The following is a 26,851-nucleotide window of genomic DNA, read 5'->3' on the forward strand; positions in this document are numbered from 1 at the left end:
TTTTGATTTGATTGACAGCAGGCAGTGTGTGGATCCTTAACCAATAGACAGCCTGCTAAAGCAGTGCTCTCCAAACTGCAGCCTGGGGGCCAGATGCGACACTTTGCATTTATCTGGCCCTTGGGGCACTATTTAATCCACTGATACCAACAATGCAATAATAGGGAATTATCCCCCCCCAACTGACCCCAATGAAGGGGCACAATTCCTCCCATGACACCAATAGGGCACAATTCGCCCCAATGACAGGGCAGACAATTCCCTCCAATGACAGAGCCCACAATTCCCCCCAATGACAAAGCCCACAATTCCCCCCAATGACAGGGCACAATTCCTCCCAATGACACCAATGATAGGGCACAATTCCTCCCAATGGCACCAAGGATAGGGCACAATTCCTCCCAATGATACCAATGATGGAGCACAATTCCTCCCAATGACACCAATGATAGGGCACAATTCCTCCCAATGACACCAATGATAAGGCACAATTTCTCCCAATGACCCCCAACGATAGGGCAAAATACCTCCCACTGACACCAAAGATGGGGCATTGTTTTTTTCCCACTCACACCAGGACCTCTTCTAATCCCAATGGCCATAGTGTAATCCCCTCAAAAGTCTGAAGGACAGCAAACTGGCCCTTTGTTCAGAAAATTTGGAGACCCCTGGGCTAAAGAATCCCCCCACTGCCTTCCTGTCACACAGAGAGCAGACCTGAGGGGGATCTAGTGTCTCAGCATCCCCTTCAGGCTTTACCCACTGCAGCGTCACTGGTTGCTAGGAGGCCACAAAGCCAACAGCACCTTTAAGTACCAGTAACAGGTAGAGCAGGAGAGGAGGTACAACAAATTAAGTTTGTAAAAGTGGAGCTTTTAAGAACCGAGATCTGAATCTGCCGCATGCTGGGGTAAATTCACCGAAACAGGGGGTGGGGATTTTTTAATTGGCCATTTCAAAAAGAGTCATATTGAATTCCCCTGTTTGCGTTATAAAAATGAAAAAAACATTTTTTAGAAGTTTTTTTTTTAGGTAGCACACAGATCTTCAAGCACCAATGATGTGGTAATAGTACCTGAGCTGTGAATTTTTCCATTCAAATTTGGGGAAAGATAGCCTCACCCTTTCCCCTTGGTCTCTTAAAATGGAGAGCTTGGACCCATGTATTTCCCAAAATTACAAGCACTTACACCTGGATGCTCTTTCTGCTACTTATCTGCATCTGCCTACCTCAAGTAACAACCTCCCACAGAGCTTTGAATGCCTTAAGTTGGCCATAGATGGAGCGAATTTCAAAATATCTCAATTGCCCCATCAACACAAAGCACGGAGCTGCTAGCAATATTCGCAAGTAAAATCCGACAGGCTGGTTGTACTCAAGTTGATACAACACCTTGGGTACATTCAGCCTGCCCATACATGGTTTGAACCTTGGCCGTTTTCTGCTGAACTGGCCGAGATTCGAACCGTCTATGGCCGGCTTTTTACTTGTACTGCAAGCAGTCTCTCCATTGTTAACCACATCCAGTTGTCTGAACACAATTTTTCTAATGGCAGTGGTCCTATAAAGGTCCATAATGTTCTTCTTAAGCCTGCTTCTTCGCAGATAGATTACAGCCACCCTTCAAAGGAGAATTGGATTTGGGTGAGACAGAATTACGGGAAATGTTTATGACCTTCTACCTTGGCCCATCAAACTGCAGACTGCCTTTAAAGTCCTTAGTGATCTGACATCTGTTTGTGACAAACCTTTGTTAGTGAGCACTTGAATCAATATTAACCTGATAGCCGGATGTTAGGTAGACTGCTGTCAACATACATCCCCTCCCGCAACACCCTTTTCCACCCCTCTCTAAAACACACATTTGCAAGCTTGCAGAATCAAATTTGGTCTTCAAACTTCCAGGCATTGAATATGCTCTGGCACTTCTATTTTACATTAACAAGAGGCTATAGGCAAAAAAAAAAAAAGTAACAAGGGCAATAAATGGATATCGGCCGTCCTTTACAAAGAGAAGAGTATAAACTATATCACTGAATGTCACCATATGCCCTGTTACAATTACCTTTTGGATAGATCATAACTCATCTTGCATATATCTTTCAAATAATTGGGGATAAAGCAAAGAAAAACACATTTACATCGTCTCAGTCCGAATGTAATCTTACCTGGTCTTGAAGAGACATAACGGGGTTATTTTTAGTTGTGTTGATGTGAAGTACATGGTATTTGTTTTTTGCACACAGGTCATAGGCAATATTTGTGAAGGAAGTGCTGGCAGTCTTAGGAACTCTGTTGTAAATAATCAAAATGTCATCATCCTCATCAAGAACCATTTCTTGCCGGGAGCCATCCATGGAGTGGCGCTGTTCAATTTCCCGTACTTCATGGCGAGCGATTGCCCTTTCTGAAAAAGAAAGGAAAAAGCATTTGTAAAAAGGCAAAACTGGAAATTACATAATTTTTATTAACTGGAACATGATCAGTGTACACAATGCAAGAATTCCCTGAATTTCACCTTAATTGAGGATTTGGGATTCAGTAAAAATAGGTTTTTAGAACCCTGTACATCATCATTGAACTGTTTTAATTTATTCTCTGTTGCTTTCAGGCTTCCATTTTGATCACAAATTTAAAATTTCCTTTAGGATGCACACACTTAAAGTGGAAATAAACGCATGAATTTAATGGTTTCAACAAACAGCTACATTACTACAATGCCGGGAACATTAACTTTCACATTGGCTTGATAACCTAACTATCAAACAATCAAATGGCAGGAGTCATAACTAAAGTGCTAAAAAACAGCACAAAAAGGTGCATAAAAATGATTAAATGTATAGGTCATAAATAATCTGTGCCATGTGCGAACCAAGTGCATACATACAAATAAGATAATTCCACAGTAAATGTCATAGAATATTGCATTAAGATAAATAAGTGTCCATAAAAATTAGTGCAAAAATGCAAAAAAACTTGGATAGTCCAATAAAAATCAGCAAGTGCCCATATAGCAATTCACCAAAAGTGCATTAAGTGGTCGGAAGGGTGTGCAACATCATGCCATAACTCCGGTGCTGTGAACGGTGCCAAACATCCCCCTTTTGGATATCCACTGACCGAACTGAATTGACCCCTAGGCTATACAGCTGTAGAGGGTCAAAAAGGCTTGTGTCCCAAAAGGGAACAGGATAAGGAATCCTTTGAGGTCTGAAGCTCTCAGCACACCGGTATGCATAGATATAAAAAGAAAAATATTGTAGAGCAGAATCAGGCAAATAATAATAGATAAGGCAGGTCTGTCCTGTCTTCCTGGATGCAGTGTGCGCTCGGGTATGCCTCGGTCCCGGCGTGAATTCCATCATCCCGGAAGTGACGTGCCACAGTGTCGTAGACCGGAAATTGCGTCGAAATTGACTTTGAGAATCTGTTATCACCCAGTTTTTGCACAGCTGCACTTTGGTCATTATTATTTTTATCCATAGTGCGGTACATTTCCTATTTTTTCACAGGAGTCATAACTGATCACATGGGCAGCACAATGCCAGTGGCAGATCAAACAGAATGGCAGCTTTCTTGGCTGAAAAGTATAGGAAGGATTTCTTCCGCTTTAATACCTGCCATTCACTCTTATGCTGCTCCACTTGGCTGCTGAAAGGGGAAAAATATGCTATATTCCAGGTATGGGGAGATTGGGACTTGCTCTCCAACCATGGGACCACACCAGTTTTTAGATGATTGACGACTCAGGCCAGCAGCACTATCACATAGGAGTGGGGAAAGACTCCCTTTGCTTCAGCGGGGTTGACAGTAGGGCAGTTCCAAAAAAATGTAAGGTGATATCACCCTTCTCCTGCGCTTAGAATCCAAGCTCCCCGACCACACACCACGGGACTTCCAACTGGCGTCTTGGATAGCTAGGTCTTGCAGCCCAAAGAGGACTGGGGTAGTCCAACAGTGCTACAGACAAAAAGAAACAAAGAAAGGGCGCATCGACCTAGCGCATTATCCTCAATATTAGGCTTTATTTATGCAACAAGTAAAAAATGGCTACTCACAAACACAGATGTAAAAATGATCATAACAGGCTCAATTGCTCCAGTGTCAGGAATAGTCCATATGAAAGTCCATAGTCCAATGAGACGACGGTTGACGCGTTTCGAGGCTTAGCCTCTTCCTCAGAGCCACCAAGGAAGAGGCTAAGCCTCGAAACGCGTCAGCCGTCGTCTCATTGGACTATGGATTTTCATATGGACTATTCCTGACACTGGAGCAACTGAGCCTGTTATGATCATTTTTACATCTGTGTTTGTGAGTAGCCATTTTTTACTTGTTGCATAAATAAAGCCTAATATTGAGGATAATGCGCTAGGTCGATGCGCCCTTTCTTTGTTTCTTTTTGTCTGTGACAGTAGGGCAGGCATGGGAAAGGAAGATCAATATAGGTTGCTGGTGGGATAACAGAAATCTGTAGCTTTGCCTAGGTGAACATCACTCCGGTTAATTAATTGTAACCATACAATTTTGCTTGGGAACAATGTTGTCCAAAGTATGTATGTATGGATGAATGTCAGGCAAACATCATACATCTACAAAACCGCATTAATCCTTAAAGGAACTGTGCTGGAAGAATTACATATTACCATATATCTCAGAGGAACAAAATGACAGGGAAAATACTATTTTGGATGACTGATCGCCCTCAGATCAGTTGGTCTTCTGGAGATGTCAAAAGGAACGTAATTAACAACCACAATAATCACAGGATGAAGATGGCAACAGGTGCTAAAAAAGCCTGCCGGCTGAAACAAATATATTTAATAAAGTGTCAAATTAACCTTACAGTAAGGAAAAACATTACTAACACTGGACGCCAACTCCACTAAAGGTATTATTCCTCTTAAGCCTCGTACACACGCACCGATTGTTGGCCGTGAATTTTCGGCCACCGTCCGATCGGCCGATTATCGGCTTGCTAGTATGATGCTTCCAACAAGCGACTGCGACTTTTCGGCCAAACAAAATCTGGTGTGCAGGCTATAAAATTTTTGTTGGCCGTCAACAGAATGGCCGATTGTTCGTCAGTCAGTACAGATTTCGGCAGATAAAAATCAGATGAGCAAGACTGGGCATGCTCAGAGAAGAAAAAACACACGGAAAGTAAACCAGCACATGACATCACTTCTGAAGTTGGTTTTTGTTGGCCGATAAAATTTGTGTGCAGTCTACGCACATTCCAACCAACACAACAACACTGGACAAAAGACGGCCGAACGGTCGGCCAACAATCGGTGCGTGTGTACGAGGCTTAACAGTTCATATTCATACAAGACTAGTAACCTGACTGCACAATATACACCAATAACACAACAAGGCTGTCCGTTCACGAGAAGTAAACAAAGCTATTACCACTTCTCTGTATACAGTGCCTTTATTAGGAATATTCCCTCCAAGGACCTAATGGCACACGTTGTGAACCGAAATACAATTCACCTGAGAGGTGTTTAGTATAATCTACGACACTCAACACTCAGTCCCAGTGGATGGAGCCGATGTCTCAAGACTATGCCAGAATACACTGCCTTTCCAGAATGCTTTTTTTATGGGATCGACAAATCTTGTGAATATTTTAAATAATACTACCCTGGTATATCAACAATTAATCTGTATGATGGATAAAAAAACTCAAACTTTTGCAAGCTTTAATTTAGGGGTGATATTTTAAACTTCAACTCTTGGTGGATTTAGAAGTAAAATTCACATTTCATTTGTTTCCATAGGGCACATCATCATGACTCAATCAGGTTAATATTTTTAGTTAAAAAGCACCCTCTTCCTTGCCATGAATGGAAATTGCGGTCCCTAAGCCCTTTCATGTGACTTAAAGCAGGGTCTCCAAACTATAACCTGCTACAAGATTTTATCTGGCCCGCAGCAAGGGTTAGTGGCATATCATCAAAGTGCACAAACTGAGAAATCAGTTCAGCAGAGACTGTTTATGGTCTGTGCTTCTCAAATCACCCTGCCACCTTTACAACCCAACCCCCCCCCCCCATTACCCTGACACTGTCATCCCCGTAGTTGGTTGGTAGGACCATCAATGTCTTAACAACCAATCATATGTTTGCCCTAGCAATCACAGGATGGCAGGACTGTCTCTGTTTCAGATCAGCTCTGCCTACCGCCCTGTTTCTACAGCTATTTTGTTGGCCTTATGTTGGTTAGAGGGACCCTAATGGGGACCTTGATGTAAGGGGGGACTCTGATGGGGTACTGATATATAAAAGGGGACTCTGATGGGGACCCTGATGTTTCATTCCTTTTCCATTTTTTTAGCCTGAGAATATTTGTAAAATATAGGAAGTGGCCAATGCACTGAAAGGTCACATAAATCAGCCTTTTTCAACCAGTGTGCCCAGGCACCCTGGGATGCCTTGAAGCTTCTTCTGGGGTGCCTTGGCAAAATGCCTAAAAATTGCCCAAATATTGTACACAAGCCAGGGTGTGGATGAAGACTGCCTTTATAGTTACAGTAAGTCACACGATTTCATTGTACACCATTACAATCTTCTAGCTGTTGGCATCCTAACGACCAATGACATCATCAGTTGATAAGGAGAATGTCAGTCGCCTGCATAGCATCCTTGTTTGACCGTCCTGCGCCCCTCCCCATCTGCGTTGGTATGACATTAGATTGAGTGATGGAGAATAGCTGAGAGAGAAGAAAATCATTGGAATACTAGTCAGTAGCAGTTTGCAAAATATATTTGCTTTGGAAAATTAAATGAACTCCAACGTTGGATGTCATACTTGGACTTGTGTATATTTTAGAATGGGGTGCCTCAAGACTGCCCTTAATTTTTAAAGGGTGCCATGACTGAAAAAAGGTTGAGAAACACTGACCTAGATCATTTATACTTAGGCAACCAGAAGCATTGTGGGTCTACGGTTTTCCTTAAGACAAACTGCATGCAGATCTGTATTTTTTCTTTTTTACATCAGTTGCTGCATACTTGTTTTGGGTCAATGGCTCAAACTTGGCAAGTAAGGAAGAGAGCTGGCAACAGAGCCAGTCAACTAGCATTTTAGGAAGACATCAGAAAATGCCTTCTAAGCGTTTTGCTCAGAAAAAAAGGATTTCATTTAATTTGTCTCTTGATCTCGGTTTTGACCAACCCTGGGACCCCCTGTGGAATTCAAGTACTGAATGATACGGTGTATGGCAGTCCTAGAGTAAAAGGAACAGGAGATATCTGTGTGCCCTACGCAAGATTGCTGCTCCACTAAGCTCTCACTTTTTCATTCATCAGCCTTTGCAAAAATTGAACTTTGCCGTATATGCAGTAAAAAAACGCTTTTTCTTCTGAGAGAATGTAAAGAAAAAGGGGTTTGAATAAGCCCCTTTTTCTAGATGGGATGGTGACAGGCCAATTTAGTTTAAAGAAACCATTTAAGAGATATTATACAGGCTCATCCTGTTACTAGGGCAGATTAGGCATACATGTTTATGTTTGGTTTAAATAAGCCCCAATCACATTAGTTTTATAGTGTAGCTAGGGAGTTTAGGTTAATTTCCAGTTACAACCTGTTTTCCTCCCGCCTTCTAAGAGCCTGCCTATAGGTTATAAAAAGGGGGCTCATTCGCACAAGCCGTCAATCGCCTCAGGAGAGATCGCCGTGTCAAGAACCAAGTTTCTGTCTCCCTCCCCCCCCCCCACCCCTTTTTTTTGTCGCGGTCAGTTTATGTCTGTTAGGGTCACCTTTGTGTAATACAAAGGGGGACGTCGTTCATGATATGGTTAATGATGATATATTCTATGTTGGATAATTTTTGAAGTTATTTATGATTTGGTTTGACCCGGATTGTAGTAATCAGGTCAATTTTGATGTATACTGATGTTAAGATGTTTTAAACAAGCATTAAACGGCCGCGGCCTTTTAAATTCCAGATCAGTGTGTGGTCTCATTCTTTATTTAGAATAATCTAAAGTTAGTATTGAGTCCTGTCTGCCATCCCATGGAGTACTTCTTCAATAGCAAAGAGTTTCCAACATGGTTCAAGTGACTGCGTTCAATGCTTACTAGATGCTTGTTTTTCAACCCCATACATGGGGCCAGTTATCCAGAGTAATTCATTGTCTAATTCTACAGCTTGTGAAAGCTGGCCAAATATGGTCAATTATTTAAATTTCTAACATTTCTGAAGACAACTACCTAGTTACATTTTATGTAGCCTCAAACCACAATCCAATTGCAGAACAATAGGGAAAATGTGAATACTCATTCCACAGGACTGTGCTGTACACCCTGCAGTCTGGCCACAAGCTATTTTCGTGTAGCAGAACAATTTATTTATTTTCCAAGTAAGAAAACTGAACTTTTTTGTTTCAATATAAAAATAATATTTTTAAGGCGGTAACACATCAAGGCCTCATGCAAATTGAGGTTTTGCAGGTAACAAAAAGTCAAGCATCAAATCCTTGGCGCTTTCCTATGCCCAGTGAGCCATACATGCCATGTTCAGCTGCCAATACAATGGAGTAACAGACAAATAGTGCAGCGCTAATCACAGATAAAACCAATAAATAAATTATATATATATATATATATATATATATATCTATATATATATATATATATAAATAACTATATATATATATATATATATATATATTATATAATATGTGACTCATATAAAAATCCATAGATGGGTGGTCAAATCCAGGAGAGAAAAAGATAAAGGACACCAGCATTCCCAGAAGAACCACATACAGATAGGGGAAGAGGTTGACTGGAAAACCAGGGAGAAACTTCACACCCTATGGCAGTGATGGCGAACCTTGGCACTACAGATGTTTTGGAACTACATTTTCCAAGATGCTTAATTACACTGCAGAGTTGATTAGCATCATGGGAAATGTAGTTCCAAAACATCTGGGGTGCCAAAGTTCGCCATCACTGCCCTATGGGATAAAGGTAATCCCCCTTACCAGATCAAAATGACCACTAGATCATAGGCAGTCAAATTAAGCAACAGACCGATCATCCATCCATAAGCAATGCTACATAAGGGATCATCCGTCATCCAGCTTTTTAGAAGAGATTTTCACATGTGACTGCCCTTGATTGGGAGGTTTGTGGTTCCAATTAAATCTGGGTAGAAATAGAACCTCCTGGGTGCCCCTTACTGTTCCTGAGGAAGCTTGCAGCAACACAAGCAAGTGAAGAGCATTGAAAACGGTTTACTTTGGGGGTTTTGGAAGACCCTGGGATCACCTTTCCTTCAGGATTTTTTGACAATTGAGTGTCTGTACATGCGCATACTAGTGAAAATGCCAATTGCTTCTGCACTTACCCGCTCATGCAGTATGGACATGCATGAAGCAAAAGCTGAGGCAGAAGCAATCAGCATATACATGAGTACACCTGCGTACAACCATTCACTTGTGTTGGCGGCTGTACACGGAACCTGTGACTTCCCGAGAGCAAGGGAAAGCACTGAGGATTTTACACTTAAGGCCTCGTAAAATGATAAACCTCATTGTGCACGAGGCCTAACAAAGAAAAAAAGAAATTACAGGTCATTTTGGATCAATCCAATCTTCACTGTCGACTGGGGCCTAATCCTACAGCTCTACAATTAACCAGTTCAGCTCTAGAGCATTTTTCTTTTTTCATTTTTGCACACATGTAAAAAATCTGCATTTTTGGCCATTAAAATTACTTAAAAACACCAAAACAGTACACATTTTCTGAAAGCAAAGGCCATGTAGAATAGAAACAGTCTTTTTTTTTTTTGCACGATATTTGCGCAACTCAAATAGATATCAAACATGTCAAGTCTTAAGCTTGTGTGTGTCCGTGATATCACGGAAAAACTTTGGTTGTGAAAATCTCCATAGGTGATGTTTTAAAAGCCTTTACTGCTCATCACTTTAGAGTTAAAGGGTATGTGCAAAAAAAAAAAAAATTGCGCTTAGTTGCAAATACATTAAAGTAAAAAAAATGAATGTGTTGAGAAGGCTGCACTCCTTATTCGCCCAGTTGAATGGCGCTGTCATATGCTGTCTCTTATGGCGCTTTTCCACTGCATGGAACAGTACCGGTTCGGCACGCTTTTGTGCTTTTCCACTGCGGTACCGCATGGTATAGGGTCGGAACGGTTCGGTACGGTACGGTATAGGTTTGCTTTTCCACTGCATGGAACCGAACGGTACGGTACGGCTCTGAAAAAACAGTACCTACTCGATTGTGGTTCCAACAGGTACCAAACTGGTACCATATCCCACAATCCTTTGCATGCAGTCACTACTAGCCACTGATTGGTCAGAGAATCACACCCACCCCGTTGTTATCCCACCCACTTAACTTTAGTACTACTTTAGTGGAAAAGCAAACCTATACCGTACCGTACCGAACCGTTCTGACACTATACCATGCGGTACCAGCAGTGGAAAAGCAAACCGGGCCAAGCAGGGCCGAGTAGAGCCGAGCCGGTACTAGCCGGTACTTGCAGTGGAAAAGTGCCATTAGTGTTGGAATGTGAATATCTTTCTTTTATGATTAAATGGTGTCCATAAAGACATGGGTGAGAGAGTTTGGGGTGGAAGACCTTGACTGGCCTGCACAGAGTCCTGACCTCAAACCGATAGAACACGTTTGGGATCAAATCAGAGTGTAGACTGCAAGCCAGACCTTCTTGTCCATCAGTGCCTGACCTCACAAATGCGCTTCTGGAAGAATGGTAAAACACTCCCACAGACACTCAGAAACCTTGTGGACAGCCTTCCCAGAAGAGCTGCAGCTGGTAAAGCTGCTAAGGGTGGGCCAACTCAATATTGAACCCTACAGACTTATGCCCCGTACACATGCGTCGAAAATTGGCAGGGAATTTTCGGCCAACGTCCGATCTGCCGATTTTCGGCTTGTTAGTATGATGCTTCCGACAACCAACTCCGACTTTTCGGGAGGAAAAAATCTGGTGTGCAGGCTATAAAATTTTTTTTGGCCGTCAACACACGTCCGGTTTTCGTGCAGTCAGTACAGATTTAGACAGGGAAAAATCTTATGAGCAAGACTGGGCATGCTCAGAGAAGAAAGAACATAAAAAAAGCAAACCAACACATGACATCACTTCTGAAGTAGAATTTTATTGGCCGAGAAAATTCGTGTGCAGTCTAGGCACATTCCAACCAACAAAACACAACTTGGACAAAAGTCGGAAGATCGGTCGGCCGATAATCCTTGCGTGTGTACGGGGTTTAAGACTGGGATGCAATTAAAGTTCATGTGCATGTAAAGACAGGCGTCTCAAAACTTTTGGTAATCTAGTATATTTTAACTGTATACACTGCCACTTGTGATCACCATATCTGTGCAGTGATTTTTAAAATGTTTATTATTTTTTATAGTTCGTATTAAATAATAATTCCAACTATATTTTTGACACCAGCATGAAAAAAAAAATGTAAATTTTATATTTTCAGGGGCAGCCATAAGGTGAAGCTTTCAGCTACGTTTTTTTCTAGTGTTTCTTATGTAGCTTTTGCTTTTTAATCGAGTTTAATAGGTCAGAGTGAAATATGAAAGCTGTGCATGACCAGTAAGTTCAGTAGTAAGAGAAAACCGGTCAGAAAGTCAGGCAGTCCTTTACTTGAAAAATAAATTAGGTTTCGGGAGGTGTTCTGGCCACATACAGGATGCTCATATTACTGCAATCATTTTTTGGACAGTTTGAGAATTATAGTTATTTGCAAACCACACTGAGTGCCGTTTCACACATATGCGATGCAGGAACCCTGCAAATCCACTGCGGGTTCCAGCACTGCACCCGATGCGCAGGCAGTTCACACTTCCATATACGAATCGCTGGGGGTGTCAATACAAGGTTAACACCACCCCCAGATCAGTTCACATACGATTCTGGTGCGGACCAAAAAAAAAAAGGGTCCTGTGCGACCTTGGTCCGAATACGATGCAAATTTAACCATACAATCTGTATGGGTGAATTCGCAGCGCACAGAAATCGCATGTGATTTGCTTAGCATTGTGGTGCGAAACATACGCAATGCCTGAAATTGCAAATGTGTAAACCGACACTGAAGACTGGTTGCTTTATTGCAGTGTTTCTGCACTGTAGCATTCTTCACTTGAATTAAGTTCATATGCGTTTAACCACTTAAGGACTTACTGCGCCCGGCTGGCCCTCCTGCGCGAACCGACGTAGCTCTACGTCGGTCGCACGCCTGCGGCTAGGGGGCGAGTGCGCATTCATGCCCTCACTTGGCAGCGGGGACTCCGATGCATGGGGGCCAGTGGCTCTGATTGCCGCCGGGCACCCACGATCGCTCCCCGCTGAGAGAGAAGGATGGTCAGCTGTTGTACACACAACTGACTGTTCTTCTCTCTGGAACGATCACAGAGAGCCTGTGATCCTTCTACATAGGATCACAGGCTCTCTGTGATGATTTCAAAAGTCCATCTCCCCCACAGTTATAAACATTCACTTAGGCTTACATTTAACCCCTTGATCACCCACTGTGTTAACCCCTTCCCTGCCAGTGTCATCATTACAGTAACAGTGCATATTTTTAGCAGTGATTACTGTAGTAATGTCACAGGTCCCCCCCAAAAGTGTCAAAAATGTCAGTTAGGTGTCCGATCTGTCGCAGTTTGCTAAAAATCACATATTGTCGCCATTACTAGTAATAATAAGGCTCCATTCACACCTGGGCGTTTTGGGTGTTTTTCAGCTCCAAAAACGCTCAAAAAAAACGTTCCAAAACGCCCAACAAGTAAAACCCCATTCATTTAAATGGCCCCTGTTCACATCTGAGCGTTTTAACGTCTGAAGCAAAACGCCTGTAGCTGAAAAAAGTACATGAGCTTCTTTTTGGGCTGGTTACCAGCGTTTTTGATAGATGTCAATGCCTGCCTCCAAAAACGCCTGAAAAGCGCAGTAAAAACGCGCAAAAACGCTACGCTCAAGTGTGAATGCAGCCTAAATAAAAATGACCTAAATCTTTCCCGTAGTTAGTAGATGCAATAACTTTTGCGAAAACCAATCAAAATACGCTTATTGGGATTTTAACCAAAAATATGTAGCAGAAAACAAATTGGCCTAAAATGTTAAAAAATTTAGATTTTTAAATTATTTTGGGGGGGGGGGGGAATGTTATATAGCAGAATGTGAATTTATTTATTTTTTCTGAATTTTCTCTTTTTTTGTTTATAGTGCAAAAAATAAAAAAAATCGCAGAGGTGATCAAATACCACCAAAAGAAAGCTCTATTTGTGGGGGGAAAAAAAAACATCAATTTTATTTAGGTACAGCGTCGCATGACCGTGCAATTGTCTGTTAAAGTAACGCAGTGTCGAATCGCTAAAAATGGCCTGGTCATTAAAGCGGAGTTCCACCCAGGGGATACTTTTTTTAATAAAAATACCCCCGGGACAGTCAGGGCTAGTGCATTCCACAATGGCTAGCCTCTGATCTGTCCCGGGATGCAATTACCTTTTAGGAGAAATACTTACCTTGAAAAAGTATTCTCCAGCGCTGCCATCTCAGGTGTGGGCAGCTTGAAGCCAGCGCGATCCTCTTCGGCGTCCTCTTCCTTCTTCTTCGGTCACACAAAGCACTGCACCGGCCCCGCCGTCAGTTCCGGTGCGCGCGCGTCATCCCTCCACAGCTTCTGGGCATGCCCAGAAGCTGTTTAGAAGGGTATGACGCGCGCGCACCGGAACTGACGTCGGGGCCGGTGCAGGCGCATTGATTCCTGGGAGCGATGACGTTCAGCTCCCAGGAATCATTGCAAAAGCCAGGAAGTGACGAATCGCCGTGGCCGCCGAGGGGAGGAAGAAGGAAGTAAGGTAAGTATATTTTTTCTACAAGGTAAGTAAAAAAAAAAAAAATTTGTTTTTCAGGTGACCTGGAGCGAGAAGATGGAGGTAAGTGTAAATTTAGGGTGGAACTCCACTTTAAGGGGGCAAATCCTTGGTAATAGACAGGCACCCCAATACTTTTGGTAATATAGTGTAGATATTCCTTATTCTGGTTATTTTATGGACACTTCTTGTTGCACATAACCACAAGTACATTCCACCTTATCACAAGCAAACCTAACAAGCACATATAATTAAAGCTGGCTTACTACTGTATAGTGCCTGAACATCTGTCACACTTTGATTGCTGAACGCTCTGTAGTTGCAGGATGTAAATCAGATGTAATTTGCAGCTGTGCAATAGACTAGCCAGAACTGCATGTGCAGTCACACCACTTAGATATTCCACTATTAAAATAGATTAAGCTCAACTTTCCATTTGTCATTTTCTTTTTATACCTTAGTCAGGGATAACGCAGTATTGTTGAGCGTTTAACTAAAGATAGAAAAGAAAATATACATTAAACATGGCCGTCTCTGTCATCCCTTAGAGCGGTGATAAAGTGATTATTTCCCAATCATCAAAACACAGCGCACTGCATAAAGCCCATGTGTCATAACAAATGCCTTCAACAAAAAATGAACGAGCAAAATGTCAGCCCTTTGCAAGATGCAGAGAAATATAAACGGCGCCTTGAACTTTATAATGCACTTTTGCACTAAGCAAGTACATTGTGACATTTTACCCGCTAATTTCGAACCCACAGGAGAGCAGATTGTCATTTATTATGTACCGCTTGGTGCCCAATTACAAATCCATTTGGCATATATTTTCTTTTCATTATGGTTTGTAGCCTTTAAGTTAAACAGCGCTAAAAACAGGGGGAGGGGGGAGGGCATGTTAAATGGATTCTAAATACATCTATAGGAGGCCCAAAGAATTGTGAATGGTTCGCCATACTGACATTATTTAATGTTTTGTTTGAACGACAAAAGCGTTCACTAGGAATGCTAGAGGTGGGCTGAGTACCCAGGATGAATTTTCTGTAACATTTATATAGGACATCATTAGAGAGGAATATATTTAACAAGAAATATACATTGCGAAAACAGAACACAATAATACATAGTGATATGAAAAAAATAAAGAAGGTGCTTATTTTAAGAAATCACAGAATTAGATTACACTGAGTCAGTATACCTCTTAGGCCGGCCATAGACAGCGATTTGCTTTCCTGCAACCACAGGAATCCCTCCAGCCGAGCCATTGTGTAGCTGTCTCCGCCGGGAGAACACAGTGACTATCGCAAGAGGCTATAAAGCGGCTAGCAATAATCAATCACGTGTAAAATCCGGCATGGTGGTTTTACCCAAGTTGATCGACTCGCTCCCTTTAGCGGTTCTTAAAGCGGAGTTCCACCCAAAAGTGAACTTCCGCTTTAGGTATTCCTGACCCCCTGACATGCCACATTTGGCATGTCATTTTTTTGGGGGGGGGGAGCGGGTACCTAGTTTTGACAGGTACCCGCTCCCACTTCCACTCGGAGCGCCGCGGCGCCCTGAGCGGAAGTTATCCTCTCCCCCTTCCCTCCCTGCAATCTTCTGGGACATGTCAGAGGTCCCAGAAGATTGCCGGCCAATCAAGACACGCAGCGCAACTCGCGCATGTGCAGTGCATACCTGGCTGTGAAGCCGCAAGCTTTCACAGCCGGGTGCCCACACCAGTGATGCCGGCACCGCCGAGACCAGAGGGAGAGGATCAAGGCTTTGGGCGGCCGCATTGCTGGACCGTGGGACAGGTGAGTGTGTTTATTAAAAGTCAGCAGCTACACTTTTTGTAGCTGCTGACTTTTAATAAACACAGAAAAGGCTGGAACTCCGCTTTAACCACTTTAAGACCGGAAGGATTTGCACCCTTGATGACCAGGCCGCCCTATTGTGTGACACTGTACCCAAACAAAATTTACGTCCTTTTTTCCCACAAATAGAGCATTATTTTAGTGGTATTTGATCACGTGTTTTTTTTTTTTGCACTATAAACAAAGAAAGAGCGACGATTTTGAAAAAAAATAAATGTTTTTTACATTCTGCTATAGAACATTCTCAAAAAAAAAATTTAAAAATCAAAATTTTTTAACATTTTAGCCCAATTTGTTTTTCTGCTACATATTTTTGGTGTGTAAAAAAAAAAAAAAAAAAAATGCAATAAGTGTATTCTGATTGGTTTGCGCAAAAGTTATCGCATCTACCAACTACGGGAAAGATTTGTGTCATTTTTAATTTTTTTTTTTACTAGTAATGGCAGCGATCTGCGTTTTTTTTCGGGACTGCGACATTGCGGCGGACAGATTGGACCACTAACTGACATTTTTGACACTTTTGGGGGTACCAGTGACATTACTACAGTATCAGTGGTAAAAATATGCACGGTTACTGTAATAATGCCATTGGCAGAGAAGGGGTTAACCCTGTGGGTGATCAAGGGGTTAAGTGTGAGTCTAGGGGAGTGATTCTAACTGTGGGGGTTGTGGCTTGTAAAATGGATAAAAGCAGAAATTGACCAGCGCTATGGAGTGTGCGGTGAAGCGTGAACGGCTATCAGGTGTAAGCGGCCAACAACCAAACCCCAAAGGGGTCAAGATATAGGTAAAGTGCAAGAAAGGGGTTGAAAACAGCGCTACCTTTGTGCAATAAATAATAAGGTGCAATCACTTGCAATCAACTGATAAATAAAGAGGTGTATCCCATAAAACCATAAAAACGTAAAATTAATATATACTGTGTATTGGGTGGATTCAAATAGAACCGATTAAATCTCCTAATGTGTAGTAGGTACAACCCAAAAAGTGCTGAAGTGCAATAAATCACCACTCACCACTCTCATCACCAATTGTTTTGTATTGGCATGTTACACCCACAATAGTAACAGTGCCAGGATTATTATCCAACACATGATTTATTTTACTTCTGCACTGTATTGATTTATTTATATATTTTTATCACAATAAACACACTTGTCTATGTCATAAATTTATTTATTGCACTTCAGCACTTTTTGGGTTGTACCTACTACACATTAGGAGATTTAATCGGTTCTATTTGAATCCACCCAATACACAGTATATATTCATTTTACGTTTTTATGGTTTTGTGGGATACACCTCTTTATTTATCAGTTGATTGCAAGTGATTGCACCTTATTATTTATTGCACAAAGGTAGCGCCATTTTCAACCCCTTTCTTGCACTTTACCTATGGCTTGTAAAATGATCACAGAGACATGCAATCCTATATAGAAGGATCACATGAGCTCTCTGATCATCCCAGGGAGAAGGACGGTCGGCTGTGTTTACAACAGCTGACCATCCTTATCTCCTCTCTCAGCGGGGAGCGATCGGGGGCTTCCCCGCTGACGTCGGGGGGGGGGGGGAGTGTACTGCCGCCACGGGCGCCCGCTCGCCCCCTAGCTGCCCCTAGGCGAGCGACATAGACCTACGTAATTTTGCCTGTATGAGCCAGCCTGCCACAGTAAATATACCGTAAGCGGTCCGGAAGTGGTTAAATCAGACCGTACAATCTCCGGGATGGTATCTCAGGGAGTACCTCCAACTCATGTTTATCAGAGCAGGGGCTTAGTAATCTGCCTCTTACAGTTTGTCCCCCTAAAGCATGCTGTGTTCTCTTCTCTCTCCCCACCCCCCCCCTCCTCCATCGGGATACCATCCTGGAGATTGTACTGTATGTCTGATTTAAGCACCGCTAGAGGGAGCGAGTCCCCAACAGCCCAATAGCCCCGCCTGTACATAAGGGGACTTTGAGAAGAGGACAATTCATTAAGGTGTTGGCGACTGGCTTCTTTGGTGAAGGGGAGGAGACAGCATCGATCTTCGATTACTTGGCTGTTGGAATCTTACTTTTTTTCACTTCTCATTTAAAGACCGTTTTTTCACGTTGGACTACATTGGATTAATTTATTGATTATACAGTCTCCAGTGCAACACTTAATGTTCACACTCCCCTCTGTAACAGGACATAAAATGAAGGAAGCAGCTGTCACAGAGAGTAAAGCCCCGTACACACGATCAGATTATCGAATGATCCGTCGTTTTTTTGCGGCATGCTAGTCTGATATGGAAAGTGAAGAGGTTATTTTCAAACAAATTTTCCCGTAGGACAGAATTCTACTTCAGAAGTGATGTCATGTGTTGGATTGCTTTGTATGTGTTCTTTCATCTCTGAGCATGCCTAGTCTAAATCTGTACTAATGAGACGAAAATCGGACGTTGTTTTAAACGGACGACAAAAATTATATAGCCTGCACATCAGGATTTTGTCAGCCGAAAAGTCAGAGTCGGCTGTCGAAAGCACCATACTAACAATCCAAAAATTGGCAGATCGGTCGTCGGACGAATTTTCCCTACAGATTTTCTTATCGTGTGTATGGGCCTTAAGACATAGGTAGTAAAACCCTAAGTAATTCTAATTCTTTCCTAACTAGATAAAAGTTTTGTTTCACACTATTCATAACGAAGTAGCTATTGCCCATCACTTTCTGTCCTAGGGAAAGTCTATCCTCAAAGGTGACAAAGACCAAAATAGAAAACTAACAGGGGTTCTATCCGCTCCCCACTTTCTCACAAATTATAAAAAAAAAAAAAAATGTTTTGGTTTAGGTTAGGCCTTAAAAAGGGATTCCGCTATTCAATGCTCTCTAAATTGCACAAGGAAACTTTTTGGTGCCTAAAAATCTGGTCTGATCGTCTATGCAGGTGAGCCAACAGTTAGCTTTTCTCATACCACCTGCTTAGATTACACCACCTCCCAGCTTTCTAAAATAGGAAAGAGGAGCATTTTTTATCACAAAATATCGACGCATCGGACAAATTAATGCAAAAATATGATCAACCAGACATTTTTTTTTTTTGCACCACTATTTTTTCTTCATAGTATTTGAAATCAACAATATGAATAATAAGAGAGTTGGATGAACAGTTTTGGAAGTTACGTTGTACATTTAATTATGTTGGTCTCCAAGTCAGTTCTAAAAGCGGACATTCTAAAAATGAAAGAGGAACAGAAGGATTTGGTTAAAATACAGGAAGAGTTGGGAGCTAGGGCTAATAGCATACTTTTTCTTTTTAATTTTTGGATTGTCGACATGGCCAATACCAAAGTCAATGACAGCAGGAACAATACATAAGCCACATCTAATCATTTTTCGGGTGACCTTGATATCTGACAAGAGGGTTTTTCTAACTAGACTGCTACAAAAGATATAGCATCACTCCTAGCTGTTGGATAAAAAAAGGGTTCATTTGTCTGCTGTGAGAAAAGGTTTATTACTAAAAAATGTGGAACATTCCAAGATATCTGGTTCTAGGTGGATTGCTTTAACAATTTCCTAAAGGAAAAGTCTATTTGCAATTCTACATAGCATTATTTCAGGCTTTAATCAGATTACCACTTAAAGGTTCATTTTATCTTTTGAATAAAATGGATTATGCAGTTCAGGGGCCCTAGTCGGTTAAAGTCCAATGTTTTTTTTTTTTTATCCTTAGCAACTAAGCTGCTGGTGCTACAGAGGGTAAAGAAGAGAACACATCGCACATGTGCGACTTTTAAACTAAAGAGTGATCCTGTGATGCTGAACATGAGAGCTCAGTGTCTGCTGCTTCCTAGCAACTAGGCAGGGTAGGAATGCAAACAGTATGGAAGTTTCTGCCAGGCTTCAGGGCTGCAGTAAATGGCCTATAGGTATGGACATTTTTTTTAAAGCTGAACTCTGAAAAAACTAAAGGTCCGCCCATGCAGTGAGCCTGTGCCCACACTGCAAGAGTTAACCTGCTTGTTTGTGTCTAGGGCAGTGGTTCTCAACCACCAGGCTTTGGCCCACTGCAGGAACGCAGTCTCCTTTCTCTCATATCCTCTAATCTCACACAGTGCCTCCCAAACCTCCAATAGTGGCCTGCAGTGATCCCAGGCCCCTTAAGAAACCTCAGTCCCCACAGTGCCTTCCAGCCTCACCCTTGCTGCAAAACCTCCACCCCTCCATGGTGCCCCAAAACGTGTCCTACTGTGCCCCCCAGCAGCCTTCCTCCAGTCTCCCACATTGCCCCTACAAAAACCCTAACCCCCTCCAGAAACTTCATCCCCTACAGGACCACTAATGTCTCGTTTCCACTGAGCGGAACGGTTCGGTACAGTTTGGAAGGGTTAGAATGGTCCGGTCTATTCAGGTGAGCGTTTCCACTGCAAGTCGGGCCACCAGGGACCATGCGGGGTTTACACCAAATTAGGTGTTTGTTTTGCTCTTTCATTTGACGTGAGCATTGAAGTTTTCCTGTCCACCAATCAGTGGAATCTATCGTGTGACGCCAGTAGCTTCGCCCTAACCGTACCGTACCATTTCCTATGGCCCTACATCTGAAGCAGGACCAGGAATGGTGCGGTTTGGTTCGGTTGTATGGGCCACTTTCATAATGGAAACACTAAAATTAACGTACCGTTCCGACCCGACCCGTCCTGACCCGAACCGCTCAGTGGAAACGAGGCATAAGTCTACTACAAACTAATACAGGGCCACTAAATCTACTTTTAACCGCCTCAAGACCATTCATCCCCCTAGAGTGACACCCAGCCCCATCCAGTGCCTTCCAGAATTTCAATACTTATTTTGTATTCACATACTTTTAGTGTGGGGGAAGAAACTATTTTTTTTTAGAATTTAAAGGGGCGGAGAAGGGAGAATAGGGAATGGAGAGGAAGAAGACCGATAAGTAAAAGAAAGAAGGAAGAACAAATATAATAATATTAAAGTGAAAGAGAGAAGACTTGGGAGGAGGGTGGAGTGGGTGGGAAATCTGAAAGACTGAGGTAAAAAGGTTTGTGAAATGTGTATTAATATTTTGGTGTATTGGAAAATTTATAAAAATATAATGAAAAAAAAAAAAAAAATACTGCTTCAGTTATTGATTCTTAGGTATGTTGAGTTGTGTGTTTTGGGAGAAGATGTGACCTAAAACATAGCTTTCTGACACTGGGCAGTACATTTCACATGTACCATAGAAAAACAAAAGTAGCCTCCTCCATGTTTTAGTGTTCTATTCTTTGGAAAAGTAATTTTTTATCTGAACATAGAGTGGATGTAACTTGCCAAAAAGCTTAAGTTTTGTCACATCTCTCCAAAGAACATTCTCCCAAAAGCACAGTCACGATGCATTTTGCAATTCCAGTTTAGCTTTTTTTTTTGTGTTTTTCTTTTAACAGTGGAGTCAGCTTGAATCTTTTTCCTTTTGGACCCACAATTGCTCAAAAAAGCAACAGATGGTATGATCAGTTAGGGATATGCTTCGACCTTGAAGTGCAGCCTGTATTTCTTTCGAAATTTTCTCTGCCGCTCTGTCTACCATTCACAACACTGTCCTTATGTTCAATCTGGGGTAAATATTCCTATTGCAGCCAAGTCTAGGGATGTTGGCTATATTCCCATGGATCTTAAAATGTCCTTATATTGGCAACTGTAGCTACAGGAACACCAATTGCTTCAATGGTCCTGTCCCTCGCTAGCAACTTCAGCTGTGTGTCAGTCTTCGGTCATCTTCATTGACCAGCGCGGGTTGACATCACTGCTGCGCACGTGCAGGAGTCAGTCATCCTGGGACACAGACAGTGCCAATGCTGTAAGCTGAGTGCCAATGCACTGTTCAGCTTACATACCGGAGAAGAAGACCGCAAGCAGGTAGGTGTACCTTCTTTCAGACGATTCATCCACTTTAATGTCTTCGGGTAGTCCCAGAATCTACTGTCTAGTCACTATCAGGGGTGATTAAACAGGTTAGAAAACATGCCCCTTTTGCAGTTCCCTAGTTTGTTAAGCAGATAGCCACCAATCAGATGAGAGCTTGTTATGTGCTATACTTTTGATTTATGCTACTGAAGTGCTTTACAAAAGTTGATCGTTGAAACCATCATCACAAAAGTATCACACAAACTAGCTAACTACATCATCACAATAATGGTTTAGCTGCTGTAGTTGACCCGGTTTCGGTGTCAGCTAGTAGTGTTTTTATACATTTACACTCCTTTGCTTTAATGAGCTACTAGTGATAATTCCATTATTTATTCTTTAGAAGATGGCAAACGCTTTTCCCTCAAGAACGACCAGCAACCAATCTGCCAGGCTTGGCATACACTTTAAAGCAGAGTTCCACCCAAAAGTGGAACTTCCGCTTCTTTGCTTCCTCCCCCCCTCCAGTGCCACATTTGGCACCTTTCAGGGGGGGAGGGGGGGAACGGGTACCTGTTTTTGACAGGTACCCTTTTCCACTTCCGGGAGACTGCGCCGTCGTCCCTCAGAAGTTTGGCCCCCTCCTTCTTCCCCCCCGCCGCCGAGCCAATCCAAATACGCAGTGCGCTTCGCGCATGCACAGTAGGGACCCGCCCGTGAAGCCGCAAGGCTTCACTGCCGGGTTCCCTTACCGGCAATGGTGGCGGCAGCACCCAAACATGGAAACATCGGCTGCGGTGCAGACATCGCTGGACTCCAGGACAGGTACGTGTGCTAATATTAAAAGTCAGCAGCTACAGTATGTGTAGCTGGGGGGGGGGGGGGGGGGGACTCCGCTTTAATTCACAACATCTAGAAAAACAGAATACCAGTTTTAGGGGGGCCTGGCCCATTGTTTCTAAATAATTCAGCTTTATTATGTAAGATACTATATGTGAAATATAGCGCATACACAGATATTTAGCATAGGCATAATGTTAATTTCAGTGACCATGCACTTGCAATTCTAGTGTAGTCTGTTATCTTTAGTTTGTTGCCCGCCAGTCAGATACAAAAACAATCATCATATAAAATGGCGGTATTTTGAACATACTTTCCACCTGATTACTGAATGAATCAATAAAGGGTTTAACTCTGCCACACCCTATCCAAAATTAGGGATGCACCGATCAGACTTTTTTGGATCCGATACCGATACCTGGCGTTGTGAAATCGCTGATACCGGAACCGATCCGGAGCTACACACAAAGCAAGTGGCTGCAGTACAGAGCAAAGCCGCTGCTTCATGTGTGTGCATCTGATATCACTCTGCCTGTGAGCCGGACCTATACAGGAAGTAGCGTCTCCCATCCCATACTACTACTGCACTTAGTAAGGGATGGCTGAGCTGTTACGCAGCAAAAACCGTATCGGCCAGTGGATCGGTCAATGTTACCGATCCCCCGATCCATCAAAAATGGCCATATCGGCGCCGATATCCAATCCGAATATCGGATCGGTGCATCCCTATCCAAAATTAAAAAAAAAAAAAAAAAACTATAAAGAGAAAACACATTTTTTGTAAAGATAAATGGAGAATACAGTACATTTTCAATTTATTTAAATTAATAGTGTCAATTAGAACAGTAGACTGTATTACACAGAGACTGTATTACACAGAAAATCAGAGCTCAGTATGTTTTTAAATATGGCTGTTAACCAGAAGCAGATGCTGCTTTTATTAAATGGGAGTAAAAAAAGGCTAATTCTACTATAAATTATAATGAGAAGGGAAATCGCACCCACTGTACTGAAAAAGGCGATACTAGCTAAATGGCAATATATCTGCAGTAATAAATGCCAGGGGAGGGGTATTTATAGCATCTCCGTATTAATGTCCCCTATGGTAACACAACATCTCTTAAAGTGGAAATAAAGTCATTTATGTTACTTCTACCTACAGGTAAGCTTATAATAAAGGGTTACCTGTTGGTACAGTGAAATTCTCCTAGTATAAGAAAATTTGCATAATGTGCTAGTATGCATCGCACAGGGTTAAAAAAATAATGTGGTTTACTACCGCTTTAAGCGAGCCTGCACTTTCTAGATGCAGGGTAAACAGGCTAACACCTCATTTCTTTTCCTACTCCATAATAGCCCTTGTGCTTACTCAGGCACTCAGTGCCGTCAAATTATTAATATACAGGATTTATAAAGCGCCAACAGTTTGCACGGCGCTTTACAATATAAATAGGGACAGTACAGTTACAACACACCTCAAAACACAAGTTATAGAAGGACTCTGCTCATGGAGCTTAAAATCTAAAGGGAGGAGGAGGTGGTATAAAAGGTATTAGCTGCAGGAGATGTGTTGATGAGGTATAATGGAGAAGCACCAATAAGCACAGCAGCCAAAAAGTTTATTATCAGTGGAATAGAACTGCTTGATAGGTGTCCTCCTCCTCATGGCAACAGTGTCCTAGATCCTGATATCCGACCAGCAACTATGGAAACATGAGCTGGCAAGATGGCCGCTAAGCAACTTCCAGGACCGGCATGGAGTGCAAACAGGAAGTGACGTCACAACGGAAGAGGAAGTAACGCATTCTGGAGCATGCCTAGTTTGCTTCTTTGTCAGAGGAGAAGACAAGGACATTGCATTTCTTGTAAGAGCAACAGGTATTGTCTGCATTTGCTGAAAATGTTCTTAGCTTGAAAAAAAAAAAAAGCCACATAAAACAAGAAGAAAATGAAGGCCGCCGCCATATCTATACAGGACTGCAAGCTAGATTTTGTTCTTAGGTTTAGCTGTTTACTTTGTTGACTGTCAAATCCATTTCTATTCTAATCTATTTCCTTCTTCCTGCTTTGTAACAAGAAAAATGTTTCCAGCAAAGGTAAGAACCATCTTAACAGAGCCCATTATTTTGGCAACTCATTAGATTAAACATGGTCTCAATTAATATGCCTAGTATCCTCAGCATTATAATGTATGTTTTTCTGTTTCAAGAGGGCATTAATCAATAGCAAGTTCATGGGGAAAATAAAAATAGTTGCACTCCAGGGTACATCTCTGGCTAATTAGCCGTCTCCTGGTGCTGAAAGGTTAAGTCACAAACAGGACATAAACATTATTTTTATTCTGCCATGCCGAGAATCGGCTTATTAAACAATACGAATATGTAATATACATGGATGCATGAGAAACAAATTGCTAGTTATAAATGTCAAGTCAACATACGTAAATGGATGGAATAATTATGGTGATAACTCCATACTATTACAGCTGAGCAAGACACAACTTTAACAAGGTACAATATAAAAATATCAGCAGGATTTTTCTACTATGATACCAAATCACTCACATTTGCCTATTTCCCCTGAGTACACTATATCTGTTCAGCATCTTGGCTAAAGCTGAATCACTCAATCTTTGCTCTACGTTTGCCTTGTCTGAGCGAGTTTTTATTTGGCGGCATCAAAGTATCTTTTTATTTGCACCTTTATTAGCGGTTTTCCATTGTTCATGAACCTACAAAAAATGGTGGACTACAGAATGAATGGCGCAACTAACACGGGTGTCCTCAAAATCATTTAGCATTTCCACTCTACTAAGAGATCTGAAGAGAATAAACCTATTTAAAAAAAAAAATAAAATAGATGTGATTTATATTTCTGTTACAAGACCATTTTGGCTTTCAATTTTCTATATGCTTGCTAGTTCCTGCCCAAGATGGGGAAGGGATGTGAAGGTGAAATGTATCTCCACTACTTACCATTTAAAGTTTATTTAAGCACAAAACCAAACATGTCATTTGGCCCCGTTCACACTGGGGTGACGCTACTTCCCGGGGCGACCTCACAGGTCGCGGCGCGCTGCTCGCACCGCGACCTCGGAGTGGCCGGCACGGACTTCATAACATTGAAGTCAATGCAGGTCACTCCGGGTCGCCCCAAAGAAGCTCCGGACCCTTTTTCTAAGTCGGAGCGACTTGTGTCGCTCCTATTAGAACGGGTCCACAGCTTCTCTGTGGAAGGCGACCTGTCAGGCGACCAGTGTGAACGGGGGCTTACAATTTACTAGTCTTTGATGTAGTGGCTGCATTTGTTTTCCTTAGTTTTCCCTTTTATGTTGACCTGGTTATCCCGCAAATAACACACAGCCTGTTCCTGGGTGGCTATGTCACTCCTTCACTGTATATATGGAGGGATCCATGCATGTCATCCTAGACCAGCCATTCTCAACCCTTTCAACACAGAGGAGCCCTTGAAATAACTATTCAATCCCAAGGAACCCCTGATAAAAACGACTATATCTACAACTCGATACATTAGTGTGATTATAGTTACAACTCATGATACATTAGTGTAAGGATAGCTACAACTCATGATACATTAGTGTAATGGACAGTGGGAAGAATGCTCCTTACACCGGCAGTCACCGGGAAGAATTACCCCCTTACAGATCGCTAAAAAGATCAATAGTGCCAGTCAAAACTTTTCTGAGAGGCATAAATAAGTTCTCATTGCTCAAGGAATCCCTTGCAACCTTTGGAGGAACCTTATTTGAGAAACCCTGCCCTAGACTGATCTCCCTACAGACTGCAAACATGTCCGTGTCTCTTCATGTACATTACATGGGGGGCAGGGCAATTGGTAATTTACATAAGATAACTAGAAAGGAGGATATCCTTTGGTGTAGCTTGCAGGAATTTACAAGGACACTGCACTTTTGGCAAGATAAAAACATGTATTAGGTAAATATACACACTCCCTCCCTCTATCCTACAAAGTAGAGATCGACCAATTATCGGCAAAGCCGATATATCGAGAGGCGATATGCACTTTCCCCGATATATCGGAATCAGCCTGTTGATTTACCAATATTTCCTTAAAGTGCATGTACCAGGGTGATGCCGGTGTACTGGTGTCCATAGCCGATGGTCGGCTGTCTTGTAATGACAACCGATGCAGCTGAGAAGCCGCTCGGCTGTCATTCCAAGGAGCGGGAGGGGACGCCCCCCCGCCTGCCGCGGCTTGCCCGGGTCTCCCGTCCCGCCAGGAGACCTGGGAATCCTACCTTCACTGCCACCATCTGACCGGGTCTCCATTTCCTTGAATTAGGCGCCGCCGAGTACCCAAAGGTGATGTCGTGACATGACATCACTTCCGGGTACTGGCGGCACCAAATTCAAAAACTTACA

The 26,851-nt window shown here is 42.3% G+C and overlaps 1 protein-coding gene across 1 annotated transcript in view; it reads right to left on the reverse strand.

Annotated features, from left to right (window-relative positions):
- HS2ST1 (heparan sulfate 2-O-sulfotransferase 1) overlaps positions 1 to 26,851 on the reverse strand; it is a 282,142-nt gene that overhangs the window by 88,989 nt on the left and 166,302 nt on the right. The window contains exon 2 of the mRNA XM_082265932.1: positions 2,170 to 2,408. Coding sequence (XP_082122058.1) covers positions 2,170 to 2,408 — 239 coding nt within the window. The remainder of the gene's footprint in view (positions 1 to 2,169; positions 2,409 to 26,851) is intronic.

Source organism: Pelophylax lessonae (genome assembly GCF_965119305.1).
Source record: "Pelophylax lessonae genome assembly, chromosome: 8".
Classification (NCBI taxonomy): Eukaryota; Metazoa; Chordata; class Amphibia; order Anura; family Ranidae; genus Pelophylax; species Pelophylax lessonae.